At 41.0% G+C, this 20,945-nt stretch overlaps 1 protein-coding gene across 2 annotated transcripts in view; it reads left to right on the top strand.

The window, feature by feature from the left end:
* Abca13 (ATP binding cassette subfamily A member 13) overlaps positions 1-20,945 on the top strand; it is a 398,914-nt gene that overhangs the window by 249,132 nt on the left and 128,837 nt on the right. The window contains exons 45-49 of one of the 2 annotated variants that reach the window (XM_041669712.1): positions 5,493-5,562; positions 9,878-9,996; positions 12,525-12,546; positions 13,346-13,402; positions 18,525-18,636. In XM_041669712.1, the coding sequence (XP_041525646.1) occupies positions 5,493-5,562; positions 9,878-9,996; positions 12,525-12,546; positions 13,346-13,402; positions 18,525-18,636 (380 nt within the window). Of the gene's footprint in view, positions 1-5,492; positions 5,563-9,877; positions 9,997-12,524; positions 12,613-13,345; positions 13,403-18,524; positions 18,637-20,945 lie in introns of both variants that reach the window. The other variant, XM_041669711.1, reaches the window with a different exon arrangement.

The raw sequence follows: 20,945 nt of genomic DNA, 5'->3' as shown, positions 1-20,945 counted from the left end.
ACCTGTATGTATGTTTTCAGGGCTGATCATTTGGCATTGGATAATCCACTGATGCATTCTTTCCTGGGAAAGGCTTTCTCCCACTCTCAGCATTCCTTAGTTGTGTGTAGTTTTTGGAGTAGGGTTGAGGCTTTGTGGACTTTCCCTTGTCTGCTTTGGTTTGTCATTGTTCAGCTCATGTTTGGGTAGACATGGTTGGTGAGACTTAATCAGGTAAAACATATATCCGTGTTTAAAACATGGGACAGTATTTACAAATGTTCATGTTGCATGTAAGTGATAATCTCAAGCCAATTAGCGGTAGCTAATTAAGGACATCACCTTCTTCATACAGCCTTTCAAGCCCATGAAATTAGAACTGTGACTGAGGTTTTGCATTTTTAATTTTTTAAAAATTTATCTATTTATTTATTTAATGTGCATTGGTGTTTTGCCTATATGTATGTCTATGTACAGGTATCAGATCCCCTGCTACTAGAGTTACAGACAGTTGTGAATGCCATGTGGATGCTAGGAATTGAATTCAGATCTTTTTGAAGAGCAGCCAGTGTTCTTAATCACTGAACCATCCCTCCAACCCCCAATTTTACATGTTTAAATTCTCAATTTCTATTGTTAGTTTTTTTTGACAATTTCATACATTTACAAAATACACTCTTTTCTCTATTCTCATCCCATACCCCCCCTCCCCAACTGACCCTTCTTCTCCATGCCTGTCTCTTTCCAAGATTTGTGACTTTTGGTTTTGACCCATTTAGCTTAGCCAGGGCTATCAGTGTCACCTCTGGATTGGACCTTTATGTAGAAAACTGGTAAGAGTTACCATTAAGTATGTGACTGAAAACAATGTGTCCCCTTCCTTCAACTTATTAATAGAAAACAACTCAACAGTGAGGAGTAGGGCTACCACATTTTACACACACACATACACACACAATATATATATGTATATATATGCATACATGCATATATATTTGTAATCACTTATTAAGCAGCAGCTAGTAGAGTCTATGTTATGAATGCAGACACTCTATTAGTGATTGTTAGATCCTGGGAAGGGTTGTCAGAGGAAGAATGGAGAGAGCTTAGGTATGTGGTTAGGTGACAAACATAATTTCTAATGATATGGTTGACAACTAGTCAAAACAGTTTCTAAGACATTTTTATTCTTCCCAATTCAAAGAAACGATAAGTATTTCTGATGATGGTTAAGACTCCCAGTTTGGTCTTTACACATTATGCATATGTATTACATACAGTATCACACGTTAGGCTGGGGAGGCAGCTCAGAGGGTAAGAGTACTTGTTGTCCAAGCATGAGGACATGAACACCTCCCAGGACCCACGTGGGAAAAAAGATCTATGCATGAGGGTGTATGCCTGCAACTCTAGTATTTAGGAGTAAAGAAGATAGGTATTCAAACTTCATTGGCCAGTCAAAATACAAAACAGCAAACATTGAGTTATCAGCTCAAGGAGAGACCATGTCTCAAGAGAATATAGAGCCAAAGAAGAATATAGCCCATGCCCTCCTCTGACCTCTGTGTGTTTATATAAGGGTCCGTGCATACTTGCACACTCACATACATTCAACACATATGTAAGAACAGAAGCATGCACACACTATTTCACTGCACATCATAGGTATATGCCCATTGAAATTTAAAGATGAAATGCCATCCTGTCAATATGTGCTGGTTTCTTTGAAGATGGCTTTTCTGGGCTCTGCTAGTCACACTGACAGGGATGACTGGCCTCTGGACCCTACTAAGGCATGCCTTGCTTCATAAGTGATATCCTTGCTTTATTTCCCCTAACTGTTATTGCTGGAGGATCTACTGAGAATCAAGTATTACTAGAGGGACCAAGATTATTGCAAAGAATCAATTCTAAGACATTTGTAATACAAATTGAGCAAACGAGGCTAAAGTTAAAAGCCATGATAGTGTCCTGGATGTTACATGGCTGTCTTTCCAGTGATAAGTGTAGAGCCCCAGACAATGACATTAGGAATATTTCTCCTAGTTTACGATGACGTATTTTGCCAATTAGTCATGTTGGTAATTAGCTGAGACTGGATAACCATTAATGGCCTCAGTGTGGAAGAATGAAGAGAAAATTAATTATGTTGTTTCACTTGACTTCTCTCTTGAAACACAAAGTGATTTATTCTGTGAAGGGTTTGGTGGCAGTGTGTTCATTTTCTCTTCTGTAATAAAAACACACAGGATGTAAAATACACATACCTCCAAGGAGCAGAAATGAGAGCACATCTATGGCCTAATGCTGTATCAAGGAAAGAATGATTAGCAGAAAAAATAGAGCATTTTTTATCTAGTCTCTCAAAAAGAAAACACCCAGCTTAAATCAATGGTTTATGAGTGGCAGAACATAGTCACAAGCTCATCTTTTTTATCATGATGCCAGTGCCCCACCCACTCTCTACCTCCCTTCTCTAATGTAGAGCTGGTACTCAGAGCTAGCAGGCTGGTTTGGTGGTAAGAGTAGTCCCTGAGGCCTGGCACCACTTCTGGCCAAGCTCATCTGTGAAGATGAATGTGAAGATCAAGGGTAGAAAGCATTTGAGGCATCTAGGTGCAGGTGAAGAACACACCTGGACACCATGCCCCCTCAATCAGATCTCAGCCTCACTGACTATATGACCTGGACAGCTTACTCAACCTCTGTCTGCCTCAGTTGACATCACTGTCCTTGCCCTTCTACAGAAATAACCTTTACTCCAAATAATGATGTGATCCCCATGGAGCTTCCTTTCTCTTTAAACAAGTGCATGTCTCAGAATGCTGTTTTTGAGGAGAAAGGTCCTTATGGCACCTGTCCCTACTTTAGAGATTTAAGATGTATACTACGCTATTAAAAACTCCAGGCATCCATATAGTGCAGAGACCTGTTCAACCCAAATGTTAGAAACCTCTGGACCATGTTCAAAGCCCATTGACTCAGAAACGGTGTCATTGTGATTGTGTTCTACAAAACACATTAGGGATGTTCTCTGAGAACTCAAAGTATGTTTAAATTTCTATTATCTTGAAAGAAATTTACAAAGGCATGTGTGTCTGATGCCTAACAGGCAATTTCGTCTGCCTGACTCCCTTATGAATGCTCACGGAGATTTTCAGAAAATCGTTGGATACAAAAATTGTTGGAGGCTGAGATGCTAAAAACAAAAATCTGTTAAAAGATTGTCTTGGATTAGCATTCAAATCTCAGGGTTTTCTTCTCTCTATCAAAGGAAGCTCAGAAATAAGAGAAGATTAAGAAGGGGCAATGTGGACTTTAGAAACAATTCATTAAACTATACAAGTTGTATTACTCCCCTTTCCATGGCTATAGTGTAATCCTACCGAACTAAAGACCATGACCTATTTTGTGTGTGTGTGCTGAATTAAGCAAGCTTTATCTTCTGTCCGACAGGGTTTTTTTTTTCCGTAAAGGGGGATTTGAGAGAATATTCCCAAATGGCTTTTTTGTATAGGCCTCAAACTGTAAGAATAGAGGTTTCCAAGGGTGTTTGGTATATTAACTTGGCAGACAGTCTCAAAATTATTTGGAAAAATATCTTTATCAGGGTGTAGTGTAGTGTAGGGAGCATGTCAAATTTCAGAAACATGGGTTAAGACATAGTCATACTTAAATTTTACAGAAAACAGGAATGAACTTATTCTGACAAGATGGCTTATAATCTTAAGATGGAGTCATATTGGTCAATCTATAGCAGAATACTTGAGGCCGGACACTGTTTTAGAAAAATAGATTTACTGGGTTCAGTGTTTTGTCTCAGCAGAAGAACATGGTATGAGCACCCGTGTGGCTCTGGTGTGCAGCCTGAGGATTAATTTGACATTGGCGGGCTGCATATGAAAGAGACATGTGGCAAAGGAGATAGTCAGGGATGCAGTTTCAGGTGCTGTCTGCCTACAGCCTGCACCCTCCCAGGCTGATTCCCATGGGAGCAATATGAGTCCATGCCAGGGCTTCCTGGCCCTCCGTGACTGATGACCTTACACTAGGACTTCCTTCCCAAACGGTCTGTCCTTCTCAACACCACTGCTCTGAGAAGAGACTTTGTCACACATGGGTTCTGCAGGTGAGGCCACATCCACACCACAGCCCTCAATACCTGTCATCCTAAGCAACTGCAGCAAAAGCACCACCTATTGGGCAGGAGAGGCAAAGAGTCAGGTTTTGTTTTGTTTTGTTTTTGTTTTGTTTTTTGTTTTTAAGCACAAGTAATTAGATTATAAGCATCTGGTTAAAAAAAAAAGCAACTCCCTTAGGAGTTTTATTTTCATGTTAACCTAGGAATCCCAATCTGGAATCTCCATGAGCTAATTATAAAATAAAAATAATAATAAAGAAGTCCATAATCACTTTTAGTATTTAGGAAATTGTATAGAAATTGTATTTTCCAGTCTGGTTAACAGAATTGACAAGTGTCCTTCCATTGGATTGGCTTTTCCAACATGGCGTCATCAGCCCTTTTGCCTTCCATTGGAGCAATACACCTGTACAGAGAGCCTGGGCTTGGGGTTCAGCTTGGCAGGCCAGCCCTTCTGCTGTGTGACCCCCCAGCTAATGGTACAAGCTCTTAAAGTTGCTACCCTGGCCTTGAGGTTCTGAGAAGTAGGGTGAGGAGAGGATATGGTAAAAAGTCTAGCTGGCACCTGTGGGTGAGTAAATGGTAATTTCACCTTCTCTCTCAGTATTTGAATAGTTCAGACCATCTATAGTGAAGTAAAATTTGACTTAAAATTATTGTAAAAAAAAAAAACCTTAATGTCTGGGGATCTCAAGGATAAAAACCTACAGAGAAAAAGAACATGAAAGCGTTTCTACAGCCAGCTAGATGGCTCAGTGGATAAAAGTGCTTGTGGCCAAGCTGAAAGACTTGAGCTTGATCCCCTGAGACCGACATGGTGGAAGGCAAGCGCTAACTCCCACAGTGGTTCTCTGCCTTTCACACACGCATTATAGCGCACACACACACACACACACACACACACACACACACACACCACTCTAAGAGCTGTTTACTCATTGCTATTCGCTAGCTATCGCAATCTGTCTGTCTGTGGTAATTTAATTGTAGCTTTTCTAGAAATGATTAAGTTACTATGATATGCCAGAAAAGAATGAACAGGTCAATTTAATGCAATTAATAAGCAATTACTAGTTGATTTTTGTATCTGGCTATGATCTGAGAGTTTTGCAGACCGCCAACAGCCGCAGCTCTGGGAAGTCACAGAGCCCCAGAGCATGCTCAGTGTGAGCAGCCAGCTAATCCCCATGTCACATCACGGAATCCTGGCATGGTCACAAAACATTGTCATCAGATTAGCTGCTCACACTGTGAAAACAAATGACAGAGTCCAGCCTTAGCATCAAGGAGGGGTCGTCTTGTGAACTGTGTTCTACATGGTGGAACTTGCTTTCATCAAAAGGTCTTTTTAATTCTCCCTTCTGTTCTTTAGGGAAAATTCTTCAGGCTGGCATAAGGACCCTTTTTCTGGCCCAGAATTCCAGAAGTCATGCGGCTGCCTGGTATGTTTCTGAAGCACCCTTCATTGTTTGAAGTATAAAGCTCCGATTAAAAAAGATGAGTTGCTTCTACCTGCCTTACCCTCAATTTTTTTTTTTGCTTAAGTCTTTTAATGTCTATATTTACATACGAGGCTATTTATAGGAGAGTTTTCATCCCTTACAGTGAACATGATTCCATTTTACAGCCTCGGCTGCCTTCTTTTTCCCTGCTCACACCTGTAACTGTCCCACCAACTCTGCCGCCTGCTCATTTCCTGTTCACACCTGTAACTCTCCCACCAACTCTGCTGCCTGTTCATTCCCTGCTCAGTTCTCTTAATCATTATGATCCCCAATGGGATACATGAGCAGCTGAATCCTCTTCAGTTAGAAATGAGAAACTAGACTTCTCCCGTGGAAGAAATCTCCTCACATCTCATGACAAGTTGACCTCAAGACTTTCTTCATACTTTTATAGAAGTTCTGAGAACTAGATATTACAATCTAATACACTACTTAGAATTTCTAAGATGGTGGATGTACACAAAATATATGGAAGGAGATATTCTGTTTTTGAGGCAAAGGCCATAGCTACCGTGTCTACAAAGGAGAACAAACTAAAATTTATTTGGAAGATTGGTTGAAGTTCATCTCAGAGGAAATATCAGAAGGTAATTAATGAAAGGCATACATCTGTTATCTACAAGCAGCCATCAAATGTGTCAATCTGAATTTGCCTTTTAAAAGTCTAAGGGTGCAGTTTAGCTGAGAAAGCGAGAGCTTAGCACACATGAAGCCGTTAGGTTTGATGTTAGGCAAGGTGGTCCTGCCTGAAATACCAGGACTCGGAGGAACACAAAGAGATATTCAATGGTCATCCACAAAGGAATGACCACATGGAGAACACATTCATGAGCTTTTTTACTTAATGGCCCATGGGCTCCACTCTCTCCAGCAGCTTGGTTGGCTTCTAGAGGGTTTCACCTGTTTTCTTCTCATAGACAAAGTTCAGGAAAGAGAGAAAGACAATGCATCTGCGCATTGGGGACTCTGAGGACTGGAGGTTGTAAGGGTAGTGCACATTTTCACGTTTCCATTGTGGTCAGAGAACTCACTTGCATGCCTTGCTTCTTTGCACTGTTCAAAAGACTTTTTATTTTTTTATTTTTCTTCATCTCAGTTCTTACATTTTATCATGAAACCTTTAACGTTGTGCTCTAAGCTCTGATTCTTGAGTCTGGATTTAGTCTTTTTTTTTTTTAATAAAATATTCTTTTTTTAATCAATAATAATCGAATCATTACCCTTAAGCAGATACAGACTGAATTTTCAAACCCAAATCCCAAAATGAAAATTTCAGTTTGAAATTTTAATCAAGACATAACGGAAAAGGTGGATTTAGTCTTTTATTTTTTCTTCCAGTAATGGCTTTTCTTACCACAAACCTAAAGTCTATTAGGATTAGATAGGGTGTCAAGGGGATAGAGAGAATGAATAACTATCAGAATGGTATTATGGCCTCCAATTCCATCTAACATACATGAAATATAAGAGTTCAGTAACATGTATATAAGAAAAGAAAGATGCCAAATGAGAGCACTATCTATGTATGGGTAAACATGCTTTAGGAATGGTAGCTAAAACAGCATTGCTATTTTTTTAAAGTAATCGTTACAGAGGATTTCAGCTTAAACAGGCAACAGCCTGAGAATATGCAATAATGCTTTGACTAAAGAATCCCCTTCTTAATCTCCCCCCCGCCCCCGCTGCTGGTTTCTGCTGCTTTGGCTTCTCCTTCTTCTTTTATTGATTGTGTGGGGTGTGTGTGTGTGTGTGTGTGTGTGTGTGTGTGTGTGTATGTGTGTGTGTGTGTGTGTGTGTGCGTGTCCCATCTGTGTCCTCTGTAATACACTTTAAGAAATACCAGTCTATACATTAGAGATTAAAGGACCTCAGGAGAGGGAATTGAGGTATACATCATAAATGTTCTAAGGAATTGCTCCTCAGGGTTACCTCTAAGGTGACATGGGAAGTCATGCAAAGGTCAGATATACATCCAAAGTTAGTGCTCTACTTAACTGTGTTTGACAGAAGGCAAAATATTTACTCCCTGTAAGTTCTGCCATCCAGAAGCCCTGGGTCACATTGATGTCCTCATATACATATTTACTGCATCTTGGCTCTTTCCAAGTCCAGAAACATAAGGTTAGTTCCAGTTGTTATCTGGAAGTGACACCACTACGAAACCTCCAAAGGTAATGGGAATCTTGTAGGTGCTGAAGAATGGACGGGAAGTTTTCTTTCTGAGCACAGGTGAATAACGGCTGCAGTAAGGACAGCAGCATGTTACTACCATCAGGGATGAATGTGGCCTTGTTTAAAATCTAGAGGGAGACTACATTCTTCAGGCCGATGCCACACATTGCCATATGCTGGGTAGCTGAAAGAAGTAACTTTATCCTCACAAGTCCTAGAGCCGAATCTGAAATCAGTGGTGTGGTCTGAAATCACGAGACGAGAAGCTCAACTATAGGGCAGGCTGTAGACGAGAATCCGTATGTCCTACTTCTGATAGCATCAGTTGACTTCTGGCGTTTGTTGGATTGTGGCTACACATCTCCAGTGTATGACAATGTGGTGTCCTCTCTTCTGCACCTATTTCCATCCTGTAGAGATGCAGATGATGCTAATGGGGCCCACTCTGAACATCCAGGGTGACTCTTCCAATGGAGACCTATAACAGTGATGGTCTTCATACCCATTACCACATATGGAGACACTGACAGATTCCAGAAACAAGAACATGGTATTTAGGGAATCATCATTAGACTTACTACAGGGATATAGCTCAGGGGTAGAACATTTGACTGTAGAAGGTATATTTATAGATAATGAAACACACTAGAGTTAAAAAAAATAGAGGCTAAATACATTTTCTAGGGGGCTTGAATTCCTTATAAAATTTTGATTTCTTAGCCAGGGACTCATCAAAATACAGATTGTCTTTTAGAAAGATACATGTTGATTCACAGTCATAAGGAGGATTAGAGAGAAGCACCAGAGACAGGGAAACTTTAAAGGTTCTCATTTGACTCTGTGAGTAAGCTATTTGAATTTGGTTGAATTATTTATCCATCTATTTCAAATGCTAAGTGGACATCTTATGCATTTGTAATGGTCAGCATGCTCATTAAAGAGGTTGTGGAAGGCGAGCTACTCCTGAGGGAATAGCGTATTAATTATCTTTGCTGAGTCATTGCACAGTAAACTTGATCTTCAGGTTTCTGTGTTGAGAAGGACCAGCATGTACTCAGCAGTTTTCAGGTATTTAATGTATTTCACGTATTTGATCTAGAGTGAGCATGTGCACTGTGTCTGTGAACTTACCCCGTCTGTTTAACTGACGGTTTGGTACTGTGACCAAAAGCTCTCTAATGTCCCTACCCTTGCCACTGCTTCTAACAACGAATGTTTCACTCTCAGTTTCGTTGGTTTGAGTTTTTAAACTTCACATGGTGAGAATTTGGTTAAGCCCTAACTTCTGGCAATTAATGTTCTTGCTATCTAACCCATGCCTTTCTGAAGGTCATACTTCAAGCTTGCTCGACCCTCTTGGCTTGCATAGTTCTTGCTCGTGCAGCGGAACTGAGCAACAAACTCATATGTTAAATCAGGGTGCTTTGATTCCAGTTTTGAGGAAAAGCAAGCTTCCAAAGCTGGAATAAAAAAATTCAGAGATGGTTTTTCTATTTTTGCATGTTATATCCTCCAAACCTGCTCTCCCACAGAAGTAGAAGCAGAGCCCATTTAGTCTGAATTCCGTAGCAGGATGCCAGCCCTGTGGTGACCATTGCGTTGACCACTCCCTCCTTCCTCGTTTGATGGCCATTTCATCATGTAGACTTGAGTGAAGCCCCAGAGGGCTGTTTGAGTCTGGCCTCTAACCCATATAAAAGAAGCATAGGTCTTTGAATTCTCCTGCTTATCTTTCTTTTCCTAGTTGCCTCTGACTTGTGCAGCTTCTTCAAATGAAAGACCATGCTAGCAAAAACATCTTCCCTTTTTAGTTCCTACAGAGCTGCCAAAACTTACAAGTGAAAAAAGGATTTGAAGTTCTTAGATATAATTGGCGGCACAGGTCACAGTGGAATTCTGGCAACTCTCAACTGCAGGAGGCTCTTAAAGAGATTCCAGAAACCAGAATATATAAAAGGCTGAAGAAAATTTATTAAAAATTAAAAGCTAGGAAAAGCCACATTTAGTTTAAAATAATGTCAGTAAGCTGGTCGTGGGCTCTGAATAAGTTTCTATTTTATGTCTTTGAAAACAATTACAGAAGTGTCCAAATAAAAGTGCCGGGGCTCCGTATCTGACCAACTGCCTGGGACACACACTACTCAACCTCTCGGGCTATGATGTGGAAGAGTACTTGCTGGTGCCATCTGCAAAACCAAGGTCTGTACAGAATTGTTGCTGGATCTTTACTATTGTTTTCTAATTACAGTTGTTTCTCCACAGGCGCAGGTTCTGGTTCCAGGAACCTAGAAGGTGTCCAAATCCACATAAGCTTGAGTTCCGTATACAAAATGATGATACAGTACTACTTTAGAACTCCACCCATATTCTTACTTTCTGTAGTCGTATCTTGATTTATGATACTGGACACAGTACAAATGCTATGTGAAATTAATGATGAATAAAACGTTTGGAGATGTTGAAAATAACCACAGTTACGTTCTGGAATATTTTCCACCTGTTGTTGGTTAAATCCACAGATGTGTGGAACCCATGGCCTTTGAGAATCAATTGCGCTTTGGAAAAACCCATTGTTCCTGATGTTCATGTGCTTTAAAGCTCAAACGTCTGAGACATACCTTGGTGTTCATATGAATTCCAAAGCCTCATTTGAATTAAAGCTGCAAGCTTTAATCAGACTCTTCCTTGCTGCCTTTCAGACTTTGAAGCATTGGAGGAATATCATATCCATTGAGATCTCATCAGTGACAGTGGCAGGGGAGCTGGGGCAGTTTTGTGACTTCAGGGAAAAGAGCAGAAAAGCTAATGGCATAATACAATAATGGTCTCTCTTTAAAATTTTCTTTACTATGTAAAAGCATCTAGTAATGGAATCTGGCAACAAACCATGTCTTGCAATTCCTTGAGGTTGGGGAAAATTTTTTGTTGAAATTTTTGGAGGCAGAGGAGGCAGCTACAGATGTGATAAATAGGTATGAGTGCTTCTCATTGCCTTAAATGTCAGTGGCATTCACCATTGTCTTAGTTAGCGTTTTTTATTATTATTATTTATTATTATTATTGCTGGGAAAAGGCATCACGATCACTGCAACTCTTATAAAGAAAGCATTTAATTGGGATGACTCCCTTGCACTTTCAGAGGTTCAGTTCATTATCATCATGTTGTGGAGCATGGCAGCGTGCAGGCAGGCATGGTACTAGAGATTTCATTCAGCTGAGATCCCTGTATCTTGCAGCAACAGAAACTGACTGACAGTCACACTGAAGGAAGCTTGAGCAAAAGAGATCTCAAAGCCCACCTCCACAGTAACACACTTCCTCCAACAAGGTCACACCTCTGAATGGTGGTGCTCCCTTTGGGGCCATTTTTATTCAAACCAGCACAACTCTCTTGTCAAACTTCCCAAGTCCCTAAAATACACCACATTGCTTCATAGGTGCAGACATTCCGTAGACTACCCATGTTGATAGGATATTATACCATCTTGCATTTGCTTTCTTTCTTTTCCAGGCAAGTATGTTGCCATTGCCCTCAGCACTGACCTCCTTTGCCCTCTGGTTTGCCTACATCTCTATTGCTTCCTTCCCTCCTGGCATCCTTAAATATATCTTACTACCTCTGCTTTCGCTTCCAAACCGTCATGTGGTAAAAGGTGTGCCCAGAACTTAGAATAGTGCCTACCATATCCGAAGTACCAGTCCATGCTCGCTGAATGGATGAAAGACTTCACTTGAGCAATATGAGAACACAGCTCTATTCCTTAATTTTTGCAGTAAGGGTGCTATGGTCCAAGACTGTTCCTCAGTCTGTTTACATCCAGAGACTGAGAAGTCAGTAGCAATGTGTACCTTTATTTCGATGTCAACTATAATGGGAAGCGTAATAAGTGTAGGATATCATACAGCCCATGGAGATGTGTTACATAATTCGCACCTAGGAAAAACTCATTAATTGCATGACAGACAAACCAGCAGGTTAATGATTATAAAACCCAGCATGGTGATTGATATAATGGATGGACGTGTAAAGAATTAGGCTAATTCAAAAGAGAAAGAACATCTCAGCCGACTGTAGTTCTGAGATGCCTTTCTGAGCAAGGCTAGCTGTGAGTGGTAACGAAAAGTGCAGGGCAGGCCAGCCAATCCAGGTGGGTGTAAGATCACACTGGGCCAATCACCTTGAGTAGTGGATTTGAGTTGGGGGCGCATGGCTACGAATTAAAACAAGAGTGCTAAGTGTCACAACCCATTTCAACCACAGTGTTGGTTTCCTGCTAAGTTCTAGTAAGTAGAGTTTCTAGCATGGTAAGAGTCACGTCCATTCCTTCTCTATCAGCAATATTCTCTCTGAGTGCTAGAATGAGGCCGGCCCACTCTCCTCAGCAGCTGTCTCAGTCTATGCAGGTCAGACATGCTCAGCAGCCCCCTGTCTTGAGATGACTGGAGGAGATGGAGAGATGGCTCAGTGGTTAAGAGCACTGGCTGCTCTTCCAGAGGTCCTGAGTTCAATTCCCAGCAACCACATGGTGGCTCACAACCATCTGTACTGAGATCTGGCGCCCTCCTCTGGCGTGCGGGCATACATCAAGGCAGAATGTTGTATACATAATAAATAAATCTTTAAAAAAAAAGAGAGATGACTGGAACTATTATGTTGATGCTAAATGAACCTTTGAATGGAAGTCCTGGTACCTTGGTTGTGTTAGCATTTTGTTTACTCCTAACAGGCTTGGAGGTTGGTCTTTTGGAGTACAAATTCCCAATGAAGATAAAGAAGTGAAGACCAACGCATCAGAACAAAGGACTTTGGCAAAGGTAACAGAATTCTCTTTCTTCATGTTTTAGAAAGAATTTAGGCAGACAAAAGCCCAAATACATTTTGAGCACGAGCTTCCTGTAGGCAGATCAAATTCTGGTGATTGTTACTGAACATCAAGAATGATTGTGTTATGAAGATCCTCTTGAGAAAGAAAAATGAGTTGATTTTTTTTTAAAGAGAGTGCAGAAATACAACAAACTGGTTACTATTTCATCTACTAGACTAAAGTAAATGAAAAATAAAAGATGGAATTTCATCTACTAGACTAAAGTAAATGAAAGGCTGGCCTACTTTTCGAGATGTCTGTGGTTGCCACGAATGGAACCCACAACCACTATTCATGGTTGCCAAGGAATTTTCCCATGAAGAGGTTAAACTCCTTGTCCTCCAAAAGATTGTGTGCACACAAGCCTGGCACAAACAAACATCAGTTACTTGGGTTGACTCTTGCGGGCTCTGGATTTTTGTGTCCTAGCAGGTATAGCCTATGAGTTAGGTATATTCCTGTTAGAATTACAGGAAGAAGCTAGGAGCTTCTTTAGTTGAGGGGGAATGAAGATCAGATAAAAGACTGTTATCCACAATGGAAATTCAGAAATGGTAATTAATGACAGATTGTTTTCCCCCAAACATCAACATAAGTTTAAAGTGGGTAAAGATGAGAGGGTCAAAGCTCTCAGTGGCCGTGATTTGGAAAGGAGCATGCCATTAGAGAGAGAAATTGGAAAGAAGCTAAATCAATGTGAAGAAGCCAGTGACGAGATGGTCAAATCATTTCTTTCTTTAGCGTATAGGTATTCCATCTGCTTGTAAACTCACCACAGAACCGCTGCAACCCCTATGTTCCCAGGAATCGCACTCCCCACTAGGAAGCAGGAGTATTTGTGCTTCCCTTGAAATGGAGAGGCTAATCCACATAAGCGCGCTTGTGCATGTGGTGTTTACTCTGGGGATAAAACTCTCTGCAGACACTTCACATGTAATCCCCAGAGACAGTCTCAACAGCTGTACTTTATGGTCTAATCCCCAAAGAAAATCCCAAGTCAACGTACGAACTGCACAGAAAGCCCTTTCTTGGCTGAGGGTTCTTCAAGTATCTCTTCTTTTAAAATCAATGTGCACATAGATTTATAAATCCCAGCATCCATAACTAAAGGGAAATAATTTAAATGGACCTAGTGGCTTATATTGAAGAGTATTATGTAGGTATGGTTAAAATATGAGTAATCTGTAGAAGGGTCCTGTTGATCTTCTGTAGCAATGCCTTGATATTTTTATCTAAGTCCAGACATTTCTTGTTGCTATCAGCTGTCTGGGTCTTTGCTTCCGGACATTTAGACAGCAGTGGTAAGATAGGAGTGACTTGACTTGTTTTCTCCTGATTCCCGTACCTGATGGTCCTATGGCTCTTCTGCATTGGAGCCTTTTGCTCTCTGTAGGCATTTGAATGAGCTCTCTCGGACCCTTTGGGGAGTGAACTTCTTTCTAGAAAGCCAAGTTATCTAGTGTTGTGGAGAGGAATGAAGGGCTCAGGTGGTTAGTGTCCTGTCAGCCAGAGGTGGCTGGTGTCCATTTTCCTTTGGAAGGAAAAATGGAAATTTGATAGTGAAGATGCCTAGTCCATGGTTCAACGAATATAACCTGCCTCTCGGGGACTTTTCCATTACAGCCTCACTCACACCTGAGTGTTCTTATCTTACTTAATCCAAATTCACTTTCTATCATATACCCTTCACACAAAAGGCCCGAACACATGGCTCACACACCTGTGTGTGTATGTGAGCATATGCACGCGTGAACCCATGGGTATGTGTGTTTGGAACATTCCCTTCTGTCTGTTACACCCAGACTGACTTTTTTCTTCCTGTACTCAGTTACTTTCCTGAGGAATCATTACCCGTGATTCCTGATAGCCAAGATCTGGCGGTAGCACCATCTGTGCCTACAAGATTAACTTCCTGCTTCCCTTACTGAACGTTCTCACTTTCTGACTTCTGGGCCAACGGGGAAAGGAATCCCAGAACTATTTCCACAGCACAGTATAGTTTTAGAAAATACTTCTTTTGAAGAAATAAAAAAACGCTTTTTATTTGAATGCTGCAAAATCCTTAACACAAATTTTAAGATCATCTTAAAATTCACTCGACTTAAAAAATTAATAAGGGCCCTCTCAAATGGAGATCACTTAATAAGAAAACCAAGAGAGGAAGGAGCTCAAGAACACTTTAAATCCTACTCCTGGAGGCTTATTCACTCAACGCTTCATTGCAAAAACACAATCAAAAACAAAAATAAAAAAATATATAACTACAAGTCTTCAGTAGCATCTTCAGTACAGAAGTGTTTAGTTCATGATTGCAGGGTGGACAGCTGTGGGCTGTGCCTCTCAATGCCACCTGGTACACTGGCTATAAGGATGTTTCTAAGCTGGACCCCAGTTCTGCCTCCTGGGAGTGATCCCCACTCCAGCAGTTGCAGTGATCTGAGACTCTATTTTCCAACAACCATTCCCTCATTTTCCTTCAGGGCTCCATGTGAAGAGGATGCCTAGAAACAGGCCTCTGAGCAACTTCTGGGCTGGCCTGCAGAAAGCTGGGCTGTGGCTTACTCTGGCAGTGGGCATTCAGTTCAGTTTGATGTTGACTCCCCCAGTGCAGCTCTCCGCACAGCATCTAGGCTGTTTGTTTATGTAATTAAAGACCACAAGCTGTGCCCATGGTTCTTGTTGAGACAAGTACTTAGTGAGTTCTTCAACTTAATTACTGGGGCTTGGGGAATGTCAGATCACACACACCTTGAAGTGCAAGGTCTTTCTGTCCCTTTGAGAGGGCCACTTAGCACGGCTCTTGTTCTTTAATGCCAAGTCCTGTCTCTGAGCATCTTGCTTAGAAACCTTCAGCCCAGATCTGTTGGCCGCAGCCTCTGCACTTTGTCTGTAGACATACCACAGGTGACACTTTGACAAATGGGTGCCACTGTGTAATGAGGGCCCATGGTTATCAGTGGTCCACAGAGGCTGCCTTGCCACCTTCTCCAGCACTTTTGCACATTACCCCTCCTATTCCCAAACCCCTGGGAGTGTTTCTTGTTGCCCAGGTGCTAATCCTAAAGTTGTGCCCTGTGTTTTTAGTTCCTGTGACAGTCACACCTCCTGGCAGTGTTAATTGCCACATCAGTTATCTGTTCCCACATGAATACGAATGCTGAAAGCCAAGGTTTCCAAACCCCAGAGGCCTCTACAGTGGCCATTTATTTAGCTCAGAGTCTGCAAAGTTCTGCTGCCATCATCCCGACTGAGCTCACCTTGGAGAGAAGTGAACATGTGCATTGTTGACTGGCTGTTGGTTTTTGCCAGGCGGGAGATGGATGATTTAATTTAGGACATTTAAGTTGAAAAACATCCTTTTAATGTGGGGTGACATGAGGTGAAAATACTGACTTTATTACTTGCAGGTCTTGAAAAATGCATCGCATGCCCCAAATCCACATACTCAGAGGCACGGGGCAGGAGAGGTGAGGGAGACAGAGAGGCATACATATGGGTCAATGTCTCTGTTATGGATAGGATATAATCCAAGCAGGGTTCCTACAGGGAGTTTTCTCTGGTGCATTTCAGGAGACTGGCACAGGCTATAGGAGGCCATGTGGCTGAGGAGTGGTCACTATGGTACACCTGTACCATCTATGTGTCTGCTGGAAGGGTCAGTGGGGTGAGCTGAGCAGATTGTTTCCGCACAACTCCTTCTATGTGGAAGTGACACTGGCCAGAACCAATACAAAGCAGATGTTTAGATCCACTGCTACGGAGAAATGAAAAAATGAAGAACTGCAGACAGGGCCCTTTTCCTGGAAGGAAAAGACCCAGCTGACATTCTGAGGGATACCCAGGCCCCATAGAATGTTAAAAAGAATGTACTGCAGTGTGTGCATGTGTGAAGTCTGAGCCCAGCTCGACTCTGTGTCTATGTCCAGTCTGTCAGCCCAGCCCGGTCCTCTCAGTGATGTCAGCGGCTCAGCAAGGATGCCCATACATCTCTGTGCTTTTCAATCCCCTCTTGTTGTCTTATCCTGTGGTTCAATGCAATGAGACCGACTCAGTCTCATTGCAAGGGACCACACAACAGGGATGTTGAGAAATGGGGTCTATGAACTGTTCTAGAACAGAAACCACAGAACCCAGGGGCATGAGGCATAGGGGGTAAACAGAGGCTCCTAATTCTACAGCTCTGTTATCCCTCTACACCTCTACTTTGCTGGTGGTATCACTGTTCTGAGATATTGTATTTTTTAAATATATCAGTCTGTTAAAACAAACAGGCAAAAATCAAACTTAAAATTTAAAAATTTCTGGTACAGGGTGGAGATGGCATTATCACCCCGTTTCTCTTCTTATTTCTTTCTCACTTGTTAAACTTTTAAGGAAAGCTTGTCACAGTGGGGGACGAGGTTGTGGAGATGGGTATTGGGAAATAAGACTTTCAGATGAAACGGATAGGCTTTCAACTATATTAGCTGACTTGAACACAACCCTGCATTTCCATCATTTCTGGAAATGTGTGTGTGTGTGTGTGTGTGTGTGTGAGAGAGAGAGAGAGAGAGAGAGAGAGAGAGAGAGAGAGAGAGAGAGAGAGAGAGAATACAGAACTCTGAGGGAAATGTCTGTTAGGCCAAAGAAGTAGGCATACTCCTGAGATCTAACCCAGAATCCTTTAGCTCAGTGCTTACTCCATCCCAACACTCAGGTCTCAATCTGCTTGGCAGGATTATAGCACTAAACTGCCCTGCATTGGGGAGTGTGGTTTGCCCATGCATTGCTACTGTGTTTAGGCAGAGTGCCAACACTCACAGAATGTGTTTGCCTTCTGTGTTTAGTAGGTTTCGAGATGTCTTCCTTTCCTTGAGTTTAAAAGATGACTTTATAGCGTAAATAAGTGGTGGGAAACAGCTGTTAATTGTGTGAAAGATGGGGTCCTTGTCTACTAAAATAAAAGAGTTGGGAGACACTAGTTTGTATAGTAGACTTTTATTTTATTTGATATTTACGGCATTTTATTACTTAGCTTTTCCCACAGACTACTACTCAGGGGCCCCGTAAAATACACTTGGACGCATAGGGATGGAGGAGAGGTGACTTGAAGTCTAGCTCTCACTTGTGCAAACTTGAGACGGCTCCTCAAGGGCCAGCTTTCTGTGGGGTAGCTCTCGTTCTCAGAGTAAATTATCTGTTGCAAAACAACATCGCTAGAGCCATGTGCTCTACCACAGATGAATTAAGACCCAAATCTACTAGTCAACAGGCTGTATTTCTTGAAGATACTAGTAAACTTACCATACATATCTCATTCTTCATTAAAATCTTGATATGATATTTCGAAGAATAGGAAGCAGTGGTTCAGTGTGTTTTTAATGATATTTAGTATCTGGTCTTTACAAACATAGTCTTTTTCTTTCCCCTTACCTTTCTCATCTCAAGAGATACATTGATTTATTCTCTATGCTCAACAAATGTTCAATTCAATATATTTTGAGAAATGATGTTCCACGTGCAGTTATTAAATTGAAAGTAATCATTTTTTCTGATCATCCTCCACGCCTTTAATTTGCAGGTCAAATTTCATTAGCTTACCAACTGAGAAAGAAAAAAAAATAATGGGCTTCGGTCCCAAATCCTGTGAGACTATAATTATAAAGCAACATTTGCATTTGTTCTGGGGAAAATTAATCTATTTTTAGCTGTAAATTATATGCTTGAGATAAATATAAAATTAGCAGCCTGAAATTGGCTGTCACTGTCAGCCATGAGGGAACGCTGCTCCGAGTCCTGTGTTCAGGTGCTGTTGATGCTTAGTGACACATGAACGGAATTGAGAACCACTCTCATGAGATTCATCGTCTCCTTCTTTTTCAGGTGTGGTATAACCAGAAGGGTTTCCATTCTCTCCCCTCCTACCTAAACCATCTCAACAACCTGATCTTATGGCAGTACTTACCCCCGGATACTTCAGACTGGAGACAATATGGTAATGTGATTTTTTTTGTGCATTGTCATTGACTACTTTCAACAGAACAGTATTTTTTTAATACTGAAAGGTGCAGAATAGGGCAATGAAGAATGATGCCCAGTTTCTCATCAGACATTCTGTGCATAACATCACACGAAGTTCTGGGCTCTCTCTGTCTCCCACATTAAATCTCCAGCTTTCTTGAGGCTGTGACCTTGTCTGTGAAGCAAAAGGTATTCTGAGGATTTATTTCAAAAATTATTCTGCAGTTTAATATCATACAGAAGCAAAAGCAAATTCAATTTTAAGGACTCTACTATATGGAATACTGCAAGAGAGAATAAAAGATTTCTCTAATGTGTGACCACTGGTAAAGTGAACATTGTAATTTGGTTCATGTTGGCCCCTCATCTCATCAGTCTCACGTGCCAACTGCCCACTGATTACCTCTGCTTTCTCATTTCGGCAAATGGCTTAGGTCCATTTTTTGTATCCAGAGTTGATTTCTTGGTTTAGGACTATCTCCTAACTTGAGTGGAGAAGCAATAATTTATCAAGTTAATTTAAGTCATTACAAAAAGAAGAAAAAAGTCAGGAAGCATAAACAATACCAGGCTCTCCACCTGTTGTAATTTATTTCATGGGTACTTGCAGAAGCATCAGTGCTCATGGAGGTCCATGATGAGCTGTCACTCTGAATCGGTTCCCTTTGTTCACTTTTAATATTTGATTCACAATTTACTACCTGTTTTATTTTATGTTTTTTATATGAATGGGCATTTCATCTGTATGTATGTGCCATGTGCATGCCTTGTGCCCTAGAAGGTCAAGAAAGGTCATTGGATTCTCTGAAACGGGAGCTGCAGATGATTGTCAGTCATCTTGTCTATACTGGGAATCAAATTCAGGTCTTCTGAAAGAGAAACAAGTAGTGTAAACCACCGAGCCACCTCTCCAGCACCCCTACCTTTGCAGGATTACTTTATGTTGTGGTGTTGGGTTATGTGGTTGCCTTATGCATACCTATGGCAAGTACTCTACCTCTTCCTATACCTCCAGCCTGCTAAAACCATTTAAAATAAAATAAACTAGTTTTTAACACTTTGATAATATCTAATGATAGTAGATAATAAAATATTAAAATATGTGTGGCTAAGATAAGCACAAAAGAGTTGTAGAATCATACAAGGTAGGGATAAAAGAATAATATTTATTAAGTATCTGAACAATATCAGGAACTACAGTAGGATTCATTATGCATATTATTTAAAAGTTTCACATCAAAATTTGGAAGATAATATTTTGTAGATGTATCAGATGAGACTGGAATTCACAACTCTACATTTTAATTTATTGTGGTTTTCTGTAGTGGTCTCCATCTGTTTTGAAGAGAAATTTCCTTGGTAAAGTGTGAAGACTATACTTATCTGTGGGCATAAGAACAGATATTTAAAGATTTTCGTTAGAAATTATGTTGCTTTATTAAACCAGTACTTGTTGATTCTCCTCCAACCACCATGATGTCACTCTCACTGTCTATTTGGCCAAGCTTCCAATACCAGACATGGTTTCTTTCCAGTTCAGAGAGTGTTATAGAAGAGGCAGGGGAAGGATTGTAAGAGCCAGATATTCAGAAAATTTCCTGTCAGATTGTGTCTCTTACAAATATCAGAAGTGACATCACTAAAGTCTCACCAACATAACTGCCCAAATGTAAACAAAACAAGGAAGACACTAGTGAATGTATCCACCTGGATGGGGAAAAGCCCATGAGGCCAAGGTCTCCACCCTTCTTCACAAATAACTATTAGCAACTGAGGAAAGCTGAGGACAAGAGATGTAACCTTCTGTGGGGAAGAGTGAACCAGTTGATGGTTTAGTGCCAAATGATCAGCTCCAAAAACATTCACACAGGTAGTGTTATATGGAGTGATCCGATTACTTTTAGGAATATATGCCCTCTGTATGCTGTGAATATGTTTTAATACCATTGGTTAATAAAGAAGCTGCTTCGGCCTATGGCGGGGCGGAATAGAACTAGGTGGAAAAACTAAACTGAATGCAGGGAGAAAGAAGGCAGAGTCAGATAGATGCCATGTAGGTGCCAAAGGAGACAGATGCTGGAACTTTTCTGGTAGGTCACAGCCTCGTGATGATACATAAATTAATAGAAATGGATTAATTTATGATATAAGAGCTAGCTAGGAATACACCTAAGATATTGGCCAAACAGTGTTATAATTAATATAGTTTCTGTGTTAGTATATGGGTCTGGGCAGCCGGATATGTGTATATGTATGGAATAAAAGTTCATGAAAAGAGAGGCC

This window comes from Microtus oregoni, unplaced genomic scaffold (assembly GCF_018167655.1).
Source record: "Microtus oregoni isolate MIOR12 unplaced genomic scaffold, Mior012 000019F_ref0000042, whole genome shotgun sequence".
Taxonomy (NCBI): Eukaryota; Metazoa; Chordata; class Mammalia; order Rodentia; family Cricetidae; genus Microtus; species Microtus oregoni.
Note: the sequence above shows the minus strand (reverse complement) of the source record. Positions and strands in the feature narration are given on the sequence as shown.